Genomic DNA, 16,647 nt, shown 5'->3' on the forward strand with positions numbered 1-16,647 from the left:
AAAAAAAAAAAAAAAAAAAGACACATAGAGTAAAATTATGGGCTGGAGTAGAATTTATTATGCTTCAGTTGATGTAAAAAAAAGCAGGGATAGCTATCATGATTTCAGACAAAGTTAAAGCTAAAATAGATTTAATTAAAAGAGATAAGCAGGAAAATGACGGGTTAAAAGGTACCATAGATAATGAAGTAATATCAATACTAAACATATATGTACCAAATGCTATAGCATCTAGATTTGTAAAGGAAAAGATAAATGAATTACAGGTGGAAATAGAGAGCAAAACCATAATAGTGGGGGACTTAAATTTTCCCCTCTCAGAACTAGATAAATCTAACCAAAAAATAAATAACAAATAAGTCACGGAGATGAATAGAATCGTAGATAAGGTAGATATGATAGACATCTGGAAAGAATTGAATGGGAATACAAAGGAATATACCTTTTCTCAGTGGTACATGACACCTTTACAAAAAATTGACCACATATCGAGGCATAAAAACCTTATAGTTAAATGCAGAAATATTGAATGTATCTTTTTCAAATCATAATGCAATAAAACTACATTTAATAAAGGACCATGGAAATAGGTTGAAAATTAATTGGAAACTAAATAACCTAATTTTGAAGAATGAGTGAGTCAAAGAACAAATCACAGAAACAGTTTTATTAAAGAGAATGATAACAATCAAAAACATATCAAAACTTATGGGATGTAGCAAAAATGGTAATTAGAGGAAAATTTATATCTTTAACTACTTACATCAAAAGAGAGAACAGATCAATGAATTGGGGATGTGATAAAAAAAAACAACCCAGAAGAATAACAAATTAAAAATCCCCAATTAAACAACAACATTGAAAATACTGAAAACTAAGGTGAGATTAATAAAATTGAATGTAAGAAAACCATCAAATTAATAAATAAAAGTAGGAGCTGATTTTATGGGGGAAAAACAACAAAATAGATAAACCATTGGTTAATATGATTTTAAAAAGAGAGAAAACCAAATCACTAGTATCAAAAATGAAATTAAAGCAGTTATTAGGAGTTATTTTGCCCAATTATATGCTAATAAATTTAATAATCTAAATGAAATGGAAGAATACTTACAAAAATATAAACTGCCTAGATTAACAAAAGAGATAATAGAATATCTAAATAAAACCACTTTAGACAAAGAAATTGAACAGGCCATAAATGAAATTCCTAAGAAAAAAGCATGAGTACCAAATGGATTAACAAGTGCATTTTACCAAACATTTAACAATCAATTAATTCCAATATTGAATAAATTATTTGGAATAATAGGCAAAGAAGGATTCCTACCAAACTCTGTCTATGAAAGAAATGTGGTGCTGATATGTAAACCAGGAAGAACAAAAGCAGAGAAAGAAAATTATAGGTAAATTTAACTAATGAATATTGATGCAAAAATCTTAAATAAAATATTAGTTAGGAGACTACAGCAATATATCACACAGATTATACATTGTGACCAAATGGGATTTATACCAGGAATTTCAATATAAGGAAAACCGTTAATATAATTGATTATATGAATAACCAAAGTAACAAAAATCATATGATTATCTCAATAGATGCAGAAAAAGCTTTTGACAGAATACAACACTAATTCCTATTAAAACACTTGAAAGCATGTGTATAAATGAATTTTTCTTTAAAATGATAAGAAGCATCTACCTAAACCCATCAGCAAGCATTATCTATAACAAGGATAAGCTAGAAGCCTTCCTAATAAGATCAGGAGTGAAGCAAAGATGCCCATTATCAACACTATTATCCAATCTTGTACTAGAAATGCTAGCAATAGCAATAAAAGAAGAAAAAGAAATTGAAGGAATCAGAATGGGTAATGAAGAAATAAAACTCTCTTTTTGCAGACTATATGATACTTGGAAAATCCTAGAGATTTGACTGAAAAATTAGTTGATACAATAATTATATCAATATTTATTTATATATATAGGATATATAAAAATATATAAAATATATAAACCCATATAAATCATCCGCATTTTTATTTATTACCAACAAAGACCTGCAAGAAGAGATGATAAGAGATATTTAATTTAAAATAACTATAGACAATATGAAATACCTGGGACTATACCTGCCAAGACAAACTCAGGAACTCCATGAACATAATTATAAAACACTTTTCATTCAAATAAAATCAGATTTAAATAATTGGAGAAATATTAATCGGTGGACTGAGTCAATATAATAAAATAACAATTCTGCCTAAACTAATTACTTATTCAGTGCCATCCCAATTAAACTAACAAAAATTATTTTATTGAACTAGAAAAAAATAACAAATCATTTGGAAAAACAAAAGGTCAAGAATATCAAAGGAATTAATGAAAAAAAATGTGAAAGAAGGAGGTCTAGCAGCACCAGATTTTAAACTGTATTACAAGGTGGTAATTATCAAAATTGTCTGGCTAAGAAATAGAATGGGTATACAATACATAGCAGTAAATGACTGTACTAGCCTTGTGTTTGATAGATGCAAAGATTTAAGCATTTGGGCTAAGAACTCACTATTTGGTAAAAATTGCTGGAAAAAATGGGAAGCAGTCTGGAAGAAATTAGGTATGAAAAAAAATAAAAAAAAAAAAAGAAATTAGGTATGGACCAGCATCTTATACCATTTAATGTAAAAATGGTTACATGACCTTAAAGGAAGATATTATAAGTAAATTAGAGGAACATGGAACATATTACCTATCAGATTTATGGATAAGAGAAGAATTTATGAATAAACAAGATAGTGTTGTGGGATATAAGATGGATAATTTTGATTACATTAAATTAAAAAGGTTTTGTATAAATAAAACTAATGTAGTCAAGATTATAAAGAAAGCAGAAAATTGGGGGGAAATTTTTATAGCCGTTTTCTTGGATAAGGGCCTTATATCTCAAATATATAGAGAACTGAGTCAAATTTATAAGAATATGAGCCTTTCTCCAATTGTTAAATGGCCAAAGGATATGAGCAGGCAGTTTTGGGAAGAAATCAAAGCTATGTAGTCATATGAAAAAAATGCTCTAAATCATTATTAATTAGAGAAATGCGAATTAAAACAACTCAGATACTATCTCACACCTATCAGATTGGCTAAAATGATAGAAAGGGAAAATGACAAATGTTGGAGGGGATGTGGAAAAATTAGCACACTGATGAACTGTGGGTGGAATTGTGAACCAATCCAACCATTTTGGAAAGCAATTTGGAATTATGTCCAAAGAATTATAACACTCTGTATACCCTTTGACCTAGCTATACCACTATTAGATCTGTTTCCCTAGGTGATTGGGAAAAAGGAAAAGAACTTATGTATTCTAAAACATTTATATCAGCTTTCTTTGTGGTGGCAAAGCACTGGAAAGTGAGGGGATACCCATCACAGCTGAATAAATTGTGCGTATGATTGTGATAGAATACTACCGTGCTGTAAGAAATGATGAGCATGCTGGTTTTAGAAAAACATGGAAAGACTTGCATAAAATAATGCAGAGTGAAACAAGCAGAACCAAGAGAACATTGTATACAGTAACAGCAATATTGTTCAAAGAGTGACTGTGAATGACTAAGCTATTCTGAGTAATGTGATTATTCATATCAATCAACTGTAACTTACAAAGGAAAATGCCATCCACCTCCAGAGGAAGATCTGATATATGAAAGTATGTATTGTGTGTGTATATATATATATGTATGATATATATATACACACACACACACTATATATATACATATATATACATATACATGTGTGTATATATATATATATATATATACACACAGAGAGAGATACATACATACACACACGTCAAATGTTGGCTTTCTATAATACGGGTAGAGAGGGATGGAGGGAGAAAACTTGCAACTCAAAATGTTACAAATAGAATAATTCATTAAAAATAAAATGCATTGCTGCAAGTCTGTGTCAACTTAGAAAACCACAAATTAACATTATCTATGTTGTATTGTATTTTTATTTATCTTGTTAAAATTTTCCTTTTACATTTGAATTTAGTTGGTATAGCACTCTGTTCTGGAGGCATGCAAGCTTTTTGTTTGACATCTCTGGCCTAGAGGGCAGTACAGCTAGGTGGATTCAGGTCTATTTAGAATTCTGAAATTCTTCGATTCTGTCAAGGGAGGGATTGAAGATGCCTGAGAAAAAGATAAAGGAATTATTGCTAGAGCAAGGTCACAGAGGAGAGAGGAGGGGAGAAGACTGAGTTGGGGGTGGGATGGTGACCGGCTAGCAAAGAAGAGGGCCACCTCTTCCTCTGAGACTGAAGGGAAGGAGGAGAGAACAGGTGAGGACATTGAGAGGAGGAAAGAGTAGAGGTTAATTCCCAGCAGATGGCTTTAATCTTTTCGGCTAGGTTGGAGGTGAGGTTGTCTGCTAAGCATGGGGAAGGAGGGGAAGAAGGAGGGAGTGGGATTGGGGTTGAAGAGATTTGCAACAGCTGCTTTGGGAAGCATGAAAATCACTTTGCCTTGCAACCTTAAGAGCCCTGTTGGGGCCAGATAGTCCAAGTGTGTAGTGGACGAGTCCGCAAGATTTCCTGATGTTTGTCACGCGACTCTGGGCAGCTTAGGAGTAAGGGAGGGGAGGCTAGATGGTAGGAGTTAGCCATGGCTGAGAGTTAGTGGGGGCACAAACAGGAGAAGGGCTTCAATGAAAAGATTCCAAGGTGGAGGAGCAGGCAGTATTTTGAACACCAGAGCTCTAGGAGATTGGCAGGAGGCCAGCCTACCATCTAGATTAGTGAGCTACAAAGTGAGGACCATAGCTTGACCCCAACGAGTGTGTAATTAACTGATTTGGAAGAGTTTGCAGATGGGACACATCCCACCCTCACAGCTGTGGCCAATACTGGTACTGGGCTCAGGCACAACCTTATCTAGCCTTATCTCCTCACTCTCATCTACTTGGGCTCCTCCTTCTCTCTGGTGTGGAAGCTCTGGACTCCAACTTTCTGGATCACAGATTATTCCCTCCGGGCTAGTCTAATTTAACTATTAGTCAGGTGGCATGGGGGTGGGGTTAGAGTAAGTGACACAGGACACAGAATGGATGAGTTGTGGTCTTCGTCATAGCCTCGTTTAATTATCTTTTCTCCCAAATTCACCCCTTTTCTACACTTCCCTATTATGCCAAGGATACTATCATCTTTCCAGTCACCCACATCCTCACCTTTGACTCCTTACTCTCCCTCACCCCATATATCACACCAGTGGCAAATCTGGTCATTTTGTCATCTCTCCCCTGGTCCCCTTCTCTCCACTCAGAGCTGCCACCCTAGTTCAGCCTCTCATCACCTCACCCATGAATCCTCACAGCAGCCTTCTTACCTCGGGTCTTTCCTCACTTGGATTCACCCTAGATGCTACTGCCAAAGTGATTTTCCTTAGGCACAGATCTGACCGTGAGACTCTCCTCTTTGGCTAATCTCAGTGGCTTCCTGTTGCCCTTGGAATAAAATGTTATTTCATCTTTATCTCATCCTTTTTTAAGTTTTACAATGCATATAAGTATTAATGCAGTAGTACATGTATATAATTTATTAATAAGTAAATACATATATTGGGCCTGTGTACTCAACTTTTTTTTACTGATGGGATGCGTGACCAGAAGAGTTTAGAGACCACTGATTTAGACAGGTTTCAGCAATCTGAAGTCTCCCTCTTGCCTGTTGTCTCCCAACAACGAACAGTGGAACCTCGGCATTCAGGTTTTTCCCTGTTGCCTCTGACTCCGACTCTGTTTGCTCCACTTTCCTCCCTTCACCTTCCTCTGGGCCTGAAAACAATGGTTCAGAAGCAGCTTTGGAATTTTATCTTTCTTGACTAAGAAGGGCAAGCCTGGGTCCTTTAATCTGCTAATATAGTTTCTATTCCTGGTAGGCTCTTGGTTACTCCCAGTTAGCATCTGTGCTCCGGTAGTGATTACCACATAAAGATGAGCAACTGAGTTTTGTTGGTGTTGGCCCCAGTTTGCGGCTGCCTCTAGGGCAGTGGTGCTGGTGGTGGAGGGGTGCAGCCCTTGGCTCCCATACGGATTTCATTTCTGGCCATGAAAAATTGGGTATGTGATCAAAACTAGCCCAAATGGTTGCCATAGAGCCTTGATTTCTAAGAAAAAGGGCGGAGTGCTAATTGGTACTCTTGGTTTCTTTGAAACAGCGAAGGGTATGTGTAGTAAATTGATACGAAGAAGGCTGTATAAAATATTGCCGTCTTAATCTGTTACTTAGGTACCAGGACTGAAGAACTCTTGTCCGACATAGGGTCTGTAGAGAACTTTAGAGCTGGCAGACACTAGTAGAGATTCTTTGGTTCAAACGCATACACCCCACGCCCACTGGCATCCAGCGTTTTCATTTCCTTAGCCCTCACCTAGAGGAATAATCCCGAAGTATTTCTGCAATGCCTAACACTGGGATGCTATTTTGCATTCTGCTAGATGTGGATTCATTAAGGGTCTGCTCTTTGTAACCTGGTGCCCCTTTAAGAAAGTTCCCTAAGGAAGCCCGTGCCAGAGGAGATTCGATTGCAATCAGCTGGGTCTCGAAGGGGGGCAAGGTTTAGCTGCAGGGGCTTGGTCAGCAGAGGGAGAGGTAGTGGGGCCATCTCGGGAAACTGGAGTCTGAACGGCATCAAAGTTGTCACCTTCATTGGTCGAGGGAGCACCGACACAGATGGGAGTAAGAGAGGAAAATGGGGTGGGGGGACAGGAACCCAGAGAGTTTTTTCTCAAAAAGTGCTGGAGAAACTCCTTTCTTATGGGGCCGTGAAACCTATCCTGATCTTCCAAACCATTAGCAATCTTTCCTTCATCTAATCTCGTGCGTAACATTTTGTGCTTCTAAGGGCTAATGTTTATCTGTGGATGAGTCCAAAGCCCCTAGTAAGCCAAAAGTTCCTTCAGGGTAGGTCTCATTTATCTGGCTAGCTCCTTACCCCTTCCCTCCAGCAAGCTTGACTGCACATGGTAGGTTCCTAATAATACTCGAGGAACTGGCCCAGTGGATAGAGCCCTTGACTTGGAGTTGGGGTCTGAATTCAAATCCTGCCTCAGACACTTCCTTAGCCAGTCACTTCACCTCTGTCTCAGTTTCTTCATCTGTAAGATGGAGATAACACCTGCCTCCTCAAGTTGTTGGGAGGGTCAAATGAGATGATATTTGTGAAGCACTCTGCATGCCATGTCTAGCTCTTCCTGACAAAACTTTTCTTGGCAAAGATACTGCAGTGGTTTGCCATTTCCTTCACCAGCTCACTTTATAGATGAGGAACTGAGGCAAACAGGGTGAAGTGACTTGCCCAGGGTCACACAGGTAGTAAGATGAGTCTTCCTCTGACTCTAGGCCCTGCACCTTATCTACTGCAGCACCACCTAGCCGCAAACCTTAAAAACCTCTACAAATGTTAGCTACCGTTAGCTAGCTCTCTGCTCTTATTGAAAGTGCTCAGGGGCTGACCACGCAGTTTGGTTGCTGTAACAGGATGATGGCCACCATCATACCTAGTGAATGAAAATTCATACTAGTTGGGGCCATTTGAAGAGACTGTAGCCAATTTTCCCCAACTGCTGCTTGAACTTCCGAGACAACGTACAATTTGGGGACGCGAGAAAGAATCGTTCTGTTTGGAGCAAGGCTCCTGTCAGCCAGTTTCCTGGTTTCCAGCATTCCATACCCTTTGAGGGTTGCACAGTAGCAGAACAGGTAGCTATGTCCCGCACTTGGAGCTGACCCTATGGGGAGTGGGGCCTGTGTGCATCGAGTGTCTGGCTGTAAGAGCTGGCTTTGCTGCAAAGAGGGGAAAATCCTACAAAGAATTGTTCCCCCTTTCGTTCTAAGCAATTATTGGATCTCTCGCTTTCTTAGGCTGTCGCTCAAGGGGATTTTCAGCGAGCAGTCACGTGCATCCAACGCTGCAAAGATATGCTGATGAGGCTGCCCCGAGTGGTGAGTGAAATCTCAGCTTTTTTCTTTCTTTTTTTTGGGGGGGGGGGTGTGTGTGTGTGTGTGTAAATTTTTTTTGTTTTAAACTCAAATACAAAATGAGAAAAGAAACAAATCCAAATATTGCCATGTACACAGCAGACCATAAGGGAGGATTCAATATAAAACAACAAATGTCCATTTCAAGAAAACCTCTGTGACAAATACTCCACACTGTTTTCAAAGCTGCCCAGCTTTTCTCTGCTTCCTTGTTGGTTTTCTTTTGTTCTCTGCTGTGCACTTCTCAGCTTTTGTTTTCAAAGCTGGCCGCCCTGCCACTCTCCTCAGCCCCTTGGCGCCCCCTCCCCCCCAGCCTTTTAGAAAGGCTTCTAGCTATTTCCTGAAGCTGTCTGAAGATTTCACTTTGGACCCAGCTCTTCTGGTAAATGCTTAGATCTGAAGCTTGTTTACTAAGGGTAAGCTAATCAAAAACAAATTGAAAATAGGTAAGTTCTTTGCTTCCCCTTTTCTCATGAAACCAGAACACATTTCTAAATTTCATGCCCCTTGAAGCAATGGTGGTTGGGGACAATCACGAGCAGATCGAATTCAGAGTAGTTATTGGCATCTCTGCGGTGCAGGGACCGGACGTTGCAGTTCAGACGTGTGCAGAGCTTGGCAGTGTCTGGCCCATTCCCATGGCTGGGCTGTGGTATAATGATAAGGTTAGAGAAATTTAGGGTTGGAAAGTTCTCTTCTTCCCCTTTCTGCTCCTGCTTTCTGCCCTTCTCTCCACCGACCCTCCCCCAGGCAATGGTGTGCTCGTGCTGCCAGTCTCTGGTCACAGAGGAAATGGAATATGGGGAGAGCTCAAATCAAACCGGGGGGGGGGGGGGAGTGCCTGCTCCAAGGTAGGGCTTCCCAAAAAGGGCTGCTTTGCTTCATATTTTAAAAAGTGAATGGGGCTCCAAATGGATTCTTTTAAAAATGTGTTGATATTTTTATTTGAACATCATCCTCAGTTCCAAATATGTCCCTCTGTCCTCGCCCTCCCCAGACAACCCCACGTGTTAGTGGAGCTGTGAGTATGTGTAGTGCTGTGCTTTGTAGCCTTGACTCTGCAAAGAGGGGAGGGAGGTACACTTTCCCAGCCCTTCTTTGGAGTCGAGTCTGGTCACAAAAATATTCTTTCAACGGCTCAGCTTGGTTCCTGATACGTGTCTCTGAACCGAAGAGATCAGACGAGGCGGTCGCTGAGGTGTCTTCTGGCTCTTGGAGTTTTGGCATTTTGCGGTCATGTACCAAGATTATTCTGAATGATGATCATATTAATAAGTAGCTAATATCTCTACAGTGCTTACTACGTGCCAGATACCTTGTTTCCTTAAATATTTTCTCTCTACAGACTTAGTGCAAGGGACATCTTGAAACATTTGCGAACTTTTGCTATATCTCCTTTTTTAGCTGTAGGTATGCTTGATATATTTTCTGTCATTTCTTGCATGCAAGTGTAGCCCATGTAAGAACTCAACATCCTTATCCTGACTCCCACTTGCATTGAGGAGTCAATCTTCCTAGAGCTAGGCTGTGTCTCCCTCTCTGGGCTCTAGCATTACCCCTGACGGTTTAGAGACTTCGTTCAAATACTCTTGGCTCAAGCCCCCATTCCAGTGTGCTCTCCCCAATACTAATAACCAGTTATAGTTAGCCTCTCCCTTAGAGCAGGAAAGAAGAGATGCAGTAGAGATAGAAAACAGCTGCGTCATGTGCATGGCTACATGGTTGCCCAGGTAAGGAAAAAAAGTCTTCTCTTTCCACCTGGAAGCTTACAACGCTCCTACTGCAAGGTAGCAGAGAGAGAGGGGAGTGAGTTAGGGAGAGAAGTAGGTGGATGGACGGATGGGTGGAAGGAAGGAGGGAGGGAAGGAGAGAGAAAGAAGCAGAGAGGATGAGAGAGAAAATCAGGGGAGTGAGACAGACAGACTCACTGGCTCATCAGTGACTTTTGAATGTGCACCCAGTTCTGGTTCAGCAGCCAGTCAAAAGTCTATTTTTTCACCACATGGTAGACTGGAAGCAGTTATAGAATACTGTACCTGCACATGCTTTGAAGCCCATGCTTGCTAGGGCTAGGCTTGACCAGTCCCCTGTTACCCAAGTTATTGCTGGTAACATTCTATACCCTACTTAGATCCATTATACCTTGCTATCGTCCATTGGGAATCCGACATTTGGGATTATACCGAGGTCGTGGTGTGCCATGATTCACATCCATAGAGCATCATAGGGACGATATTAGTGTTAAAAGATGGGCTGAGGTGTGAGGGATCAAGGAAAGGGCTGCGTGATTCCCTAAATGCCATCGGGTCTGCTTTCTCCTTGATTCTGGGTCAGCAGGGCCTGTCTAAGGTAGATATGTCCATGGACTAACTCAAAGTGCTTCTCATTCAACTGCATTTCGTCATCCGGGTACTAGACATTCTCTAGAGTATCATAGACTTGGAGCTAGACGGGCCCTTAGAAGCCATCTGGCCTCAACCTCATGAGGAAACTGAGGGCCAGAGAAAGGAAGTGACTTGCTTCAGGCAGTAAGTACCTAAGTTTGGGTTTGAATCCAGGGCCTTCAACTCCAAATCCAGCGCTCTTTCCATTATTCCACGTAGCAAAAAGGCCAATCGTTTTTGAGAGGCTGTGGATTTCGTTCAGAAAGCCCTCTGATACCATTTAGTCTCTGCAGGATAGCCCTCACAACAGTGGTGAGCACATTTGGCAAGTGCATTTCTCCCTCTTTTAAGTTTAGTTTCATATTAATAAGCAGAGGATCGTTGGACAGAATTCTTTCTGTGATCGTATCTTATACCCTCTAAGGATTGGTTGTGGATGCTTAGACTGGAGAAAACGTTCAGGAAGGATATAAGTCTTAAAGTATCTGAAGGACTCTCATGTGGGGAGGGGGAAGGGGATGGCCTCAGAGGGGCAACTAGAAACAATGGGGAGAAGTTGAAAAGCAGCAAAGTCAAACTTAATTTCAAGACAAGTGTCTTAATGTGTACAGCTGTGAAACGTGTGCGGTGCAGCCTCGGGAGGCAACAGATTCTCTCATTCGAGATCTCGAAGTTGTCTGAGTGACCAATTGGCAGGTTTGGTGAAGTGAGAGCCTTTTTCTGCTACAGATTGAAGTAGGTGGGACTCCAATGTCTGTGTCAACTGATATTCGGTGATTCTGTTGTATGATCCCAGCTTAGGCTTGGGAACCTAATTAGTGCCTTGGAAAATTGTCATATTGCTGTTGATGACTCTTGAACTGCACGGGAGACTAAGCTGTATTGGGGAATTTTGCATTATCTTGATTAAAAATTTCTGACCTCTAGTTTTGAGGTGCCCTAGGGTGTTTTCAGAAAGGAGTATCATTAAATTTTCCTGTCTCCTCAATAAATCAATCCATTAATAACTACTTAGTTAATCAGCAAGCATTTATTAAACGCTCACTATGTTCCAGGCATGGTACTAAGTGCTGTGGATACAAAGAAAGGCAAAAATGTGGTCCCTGCCCTCAAGGAGCTCACTTTCTAATGGGGGAGACTACACGGAAACCACTACGTACATAGAAGAGAGATCCAGGGGAACTTGGAGTTAAGCTTAGCGGGAAGGCACTGCATGAAGGGGGATCGGGCAAGGCTTCTTTGCAGAAGGCAGGGGTGAGGAGAGAGCATTCCAGGCATCGGGGCCCGCCAGTGCAAAGGCACAGAATTGGGAAATGGAGGGTCTTCTGTGAGAAACAGCCAGCAGGCCTTTGTCAATGGAGTGTAGACTGTGGAGAGGAGCACAGTAGAAAAAGACTGGACGTATCAGAAGGGGCCAGGTTGGGAAGAGCTTTAAAGAGCAAGCAGAAGACTTTGGATTTGTTCCTGGAGGTAAGAGAGTTTGTTAAATACAGAGGTGACATACCGAGAGAACGGTACATGCATTAGGAAAACCCCTTTGGCGGCTGAGTGGAAGATGGTGGTTTGGAGAGGGCAGAAACTTGTGGCAGGAGACTAATTAGAAGGCTAAAGACTCTCCAGGTGAGAGGTGAGAAGGGCCTCGACTAGGATGGCAACTTTGTGAGTGGAGCGAAGAGAGATGTGAAGTGAGAAATGCCAAGGCTTACCAACAGATTGGCCAAGTGGCTCGAGTGAGAGTGAAGGGTTGAGGCCGACGTTGAAATTGTGAGCTTGGATGATGGCTGGGCGGTGGGGCCCTTGTCACTAGTAAGGAGAAAGTCAAAGGAGGGGGAGGGCTTGGGGGAAGATCGTGAGTTTTGCTTTGGAAGTGCTGAGCTTAAGATGACTATGGGACACATAATTTGAGGCGTCCAAAGGCAAGTTGATAGTAGGAGACTGGAGCTCAGGAGAAAGACGAGGGCTGTCTACATAGCTCTGGCAATCATCCCCAGAGAGATGACAATTGAATCCATGGGAGATGAGATCACCAAGCAATTCAATAGAGCACAAGGCCCAGGATAGCTTCTCAGATACTGGCAATTAGTGGATATGACCTAGATGAAGGTCTATCAAAGGAAACTGAGAAAGGGGAGTGCTTAAGAGGAGAGAGCAGTGTGACAAACCCTAGAGAGGAGAATGTGTCCGGGAGAAGAGGGTGAAGGACAGTGTCAGCGGCCGCACAGGCCAAGAAGGATGAGGACTGAGAAGAGGCCATTGGATGCGGCACCTAGGAGCTCATTTTTCGGCTTTGACTGGATGAGGAGGTTGGAAGCTGAATTACCGAGGGTTTAGAAGTAAGTGATTGGAGAGGAAGTAGAAGCATCTAGTTTAGACTGATTTCTAAAGGACTTGAGCTGAGAAGAGGAAGGCAGATACAGTGTCTGCACTGGAGGGCGGGGAGGGCTGCTTCAAGTAAGGGGTTTTTAAGATTGGGAGAGAGATGAGGACGTTTAGAAGCAACCAGCAGATAGGGAGATATTGAAGTTTAGAGAGAGAATGGATGTAATCCATTGGAGAAGTGGAGAGTGGATAGGACCAGAGATTTAGAGCTGCAAGGGACCCCAAAGGCCATGTAGTCCAAAGCCCTCATTTTACAGAGAAGGAAACTGAGGCCCAGAGAAGTTAAGTGACTTGCCTTAGGTCACATGGGTCTTATGGAACAGAGGTGAGATTTGAATCCAGGTCTTCTGATTTTAAATTCAATGTTCTTTCTACTATTCCACTTGTGCTACCATCTGTATCAGCAGAGGGAATGCCCATGACAATAGTGGATCCTGAGGTTGTTTCCTCACCTATAAATTAAGAGGGTTTTAAAGTCCATTAAAGCGTTGAAGTACTGGAGAGAGTTGGTGGCACCCCAAGATTTGGGGAGAGGAGACAGGAAATAATTATGTTAGTTTTGGAAGAAGAAAACCAGGCAGCTCCTACTCAGTTGTTGTTGGAAGTCAGAGGATTTGGAGCTGGCAGGGGCCTTCAAGATGAGCCTACAGAGATCAGCTGCCTAAGTCACGTAGGTGGTGAGGATGGGGCCAGCTCCAGAGCGCTTCTCAGCCAGATGTTCGAGCCCGGAAGTTCTTTGAATGTGGTCTGCAGACCCCTGGTAGTCCTTGAGACCCTTCAGAGAGTCCAAGAGGTCAAAACAATTTTCAGAGATGTCATTTACCTATTTGAATTGAATATTCCTTCCTTTGCCCACTAACTCTTTTTTAGGCCAAAACAACATATTGCAACAGGTGGACTGCGGAAGCAGAGAGGAGAATCCAAATATCCTCTAGACATTAAAGGGATTTGCCATAATATATAGAACAATGCCACTCCTCTCACTAAACTTTTTTTAATTTGGAAAAGTTATGTTTTTCATAAAACCATGTTATATTAACATGTTATAAGTTATTATTTTAAATGAATTCATATTTTTAAATTTTATCAATTTTAACTTTTAGTATAGTAAATACTGATTCGATATAACCCACATAAACAAAAGTTCCTTGGGGAGTAGGGAGGGAGTCCTTGATAAATTTGAAGAGTGTAAGGTAGGTGGTCCTGAGACCAAAAAGTTTGAGAACCTGCTCTAGTGGAACAAATTTTAAAACAGAAAGTTCTCCAAAGAAGCACAGATTATCACGTGACAAAAGTGTTAAAAAAAAACCAAAACATAAAACTTTAATCATCTGAGAAATGAACATGAAAACACCTTGCCTTATGCCCATCGAATGGACAAAGATAATAAAAGACCCTAAGATTGAGTACTGGCCTGGCTTTGGAAAAGGAACTGTGAACTGGTTCTACTGCTTGAGAATACAACCTGGAATCATATGATGAACGTGCATGCCCTCTGACCCAGTGGCAGATCCTTTCGCTAGGATTGTATCCTAGGGAGGTTATTGATTGAGGGGAGCGGGGGAGAGAATCCTGCTTAGACAAAGTCTGAGCAACAAAGAAGAACTCCCATTTGTATGGCACGTTAAGGTTTGCAGAGCACTGTCCAGATGGTATCTCCTCACAGCCACCCTGGGAAGGAATGGGTGCTCTTAGGATCCCTGTTAGGAAAGTGAAGAGAAGTGACTTGCTCAGAGGGAGCCAGCCTGGAAGAGCCCGAGGCCAGATTGGAATGCCAGGCTTCCTAACTTGCAAGCCCAGCACTGTCTGCACTCTGCCGAGCACTCCTGGTCCAACGACTGGGGAAGGGTTGCACTAACTAGAGGGTATAAATAGACTGGGCTGTTATTGCACTGCTCAAAAAAGACGAAGGAGAAGCCTTTCGTGAAATGATGCTAAGCAAAGAAAGCGTAACAGAACAGCAACCCTGCTAGCAACAATGCAGAGCAAGATTTCCATAGGTAGCCAGAAGAGCCTCAGAAGGAGCCCCAGGAATGCGTAAAGAAGAATCTGTTGGCTCTGATTTCAAAGCTAACGTGGGTGTCTCTGGAGGCAGCTCGGGGTCCCAAAGACCTCGGGCAAGTCTTGCCTCAGTGACCGTGCCTCAGTGCCTCCAAGTTTCGACTGTGTTGTCTGTGTGCATCTGTAGAGGGAGTTTCCGAACTCTAAGTTTCCTCTTTTGATGAAATGAGTTCAACTCATCCTCCAAAAGAAAAAAGTGACTGACTTATCATTGGGCATCCAGTCAGTCATACCCACTTGGAAGGGGGAAGAGAGTCATTTTTATTCCTTTTCATATTTTCTTCTTCCAATTTGTATATTTGACTGTCTATAGATGTTAGAATAAAGTTTAGTTTGAATCATATCCACATGCTTTCAGCATCTAGAAAACGGCAAGAGTTGTAAAGGAAAAAATTGCTTTGGGGACTTAGAATCAGCACAAGGGGACTTGATTTTTTTTTTTCTATTTTCTACTTTTATCCTAATTAACAAAGGAATTTTATGAGTAAAAAAAATGAAGCTACCTAATTCATTTCAAACATCTTTTCTAAACAGCATTGTATTGAGCTAAGGAGTTAAGTGATCAAATGCATTTTAGCCTAATGATGTCGTTGAGCTTAATTTCCAGTGAACTCTGCTGTGCAGAGCATTAACTGAGTGTATACTCTGTCTAGTTTGTGAGTTACTCGAGTGTAGATGCCATTTATAAGTCTTTTTAATTAATTTTTGAGGCATGTGTAGCTTCGGGAGTTAAGTAGCACCATTTGTAAGTGAAAGACCCAAAAGCAGATTTTCTGTAACTGCTAGGGTTCTCTTAAAGACTTGTTTGAGCTTCCTGCTGTCTTTACTCTTTTCGGGCGTGTGGTTGTTGCTACTTTGCAATATATGTTGTGAGTTTTAGCTCCACTGAGTGATGGGATTTCAGTGCTAGAAGGCTTCAGAGAGCTCAGCTAGTGCTCATTTCAGAAAGGTAGCTGGGGCCTGGTGCTGAGGCCTGGACAGGTCAAGTGGCTGGCCTAAAGTCACACAGCTTGGTCAGCAACTCGGCAAAGAGGTCTCTGGTCCCTATTTTGTGGGATATCCTGGGCTAGGCTCTGGGGATAAAAATGGGAAAAACAGCCCAGCTCCTGCCCTTGAACAGTTTACAGATTCATAGAAGAGGGTAGAACAGGAGTGCACCTGAACATCGTACACGCTAGGATGTGCTGAGGGCAAAGCAAAGCTCCAGACCAAGGACTAATTAGGTTGGACCCAGGACTACAATCCAGTTATATCGAGTCTCGGTCCGTGCTGCCTAAACAAATAAGAATCTATGTGAAATGAGACGCAAGAGTTCTTACTGACTAACTAGAAGGAGCCTGAATAGGCCCAGAAGTTCACCAAAGGGTCGATTTTACCCTTATCTCTGATCAAAGCCTCAGTCAGAGGCCTCTTTAGAGATAGCCGGCAGGAGTAGTTGTATTCTACCCAGGTACAGAATTGCTATGGCCCTGTATGAATTCTCAGTACACATCTGAGCCATGTAAAAGGTTCAGATGTTTCTTGTGAGGAATAATTCAAGAATGCATTTAAAGACTTCGGGATTTTATCCAGACCCATATGACCCAGACCTTTCTTTCTTTTGCTTAGGCATGCATATTGAACCTCTGCTTTCCGACTAGGCCGTGACCCAAAGGGCAGTTGGGTTTGAAGCAAGACAGGTCCTTGCACATTGTGTTCAGAAATGGCTTACCTCAAATCTTTGATTCTTAATTGAGGGTCTGTCTCTGTAGTTCTTATTCTTGTAAACTT

The 16,647-nt window shown here is 41.6% G+C and overlaps 1 protein-coding gene across 1 annotated transcript in view; it reads left to right on the top strand.

The window, feature by feature from the left end:
- TEX11 (testis expressed 11) overlaps positions 1-16,647 on the top strand; it is a 174,149-nt gene that overhangs the window by 10,141 nt on the left and 147,361 nt on the right. The window contains exons 2-3 of the mRNA XM_027836745.1: positions 7,767-7,842; positions 7,937-8,017. Of these exons, the coding sequence (XP_027692546.1) occupies positions 7,767-7,842; positions 7,937-8,017 (157 nt within the window). The remainder of the gene's footprint in view (positions 1-7,766; positions 7,843-7,936; positions 8,018-16,647) is intronic.

The sequence above is a fragment of the Vombatus ursinus genome, unplaced genomic scaffold, assembly GCF_900497805.2.
Source record: "Vombatus ursinus unplaced genomic scaffold, bare-nosed wombat genome assembly UNPS02014819.1, whole genome shotgun sequence".
NCBI lineage: Eukaryota > Metazoa > Chordata > Mammalia > Diprotodontia > Vombatidae > Vombatus > Vombatus ursinus.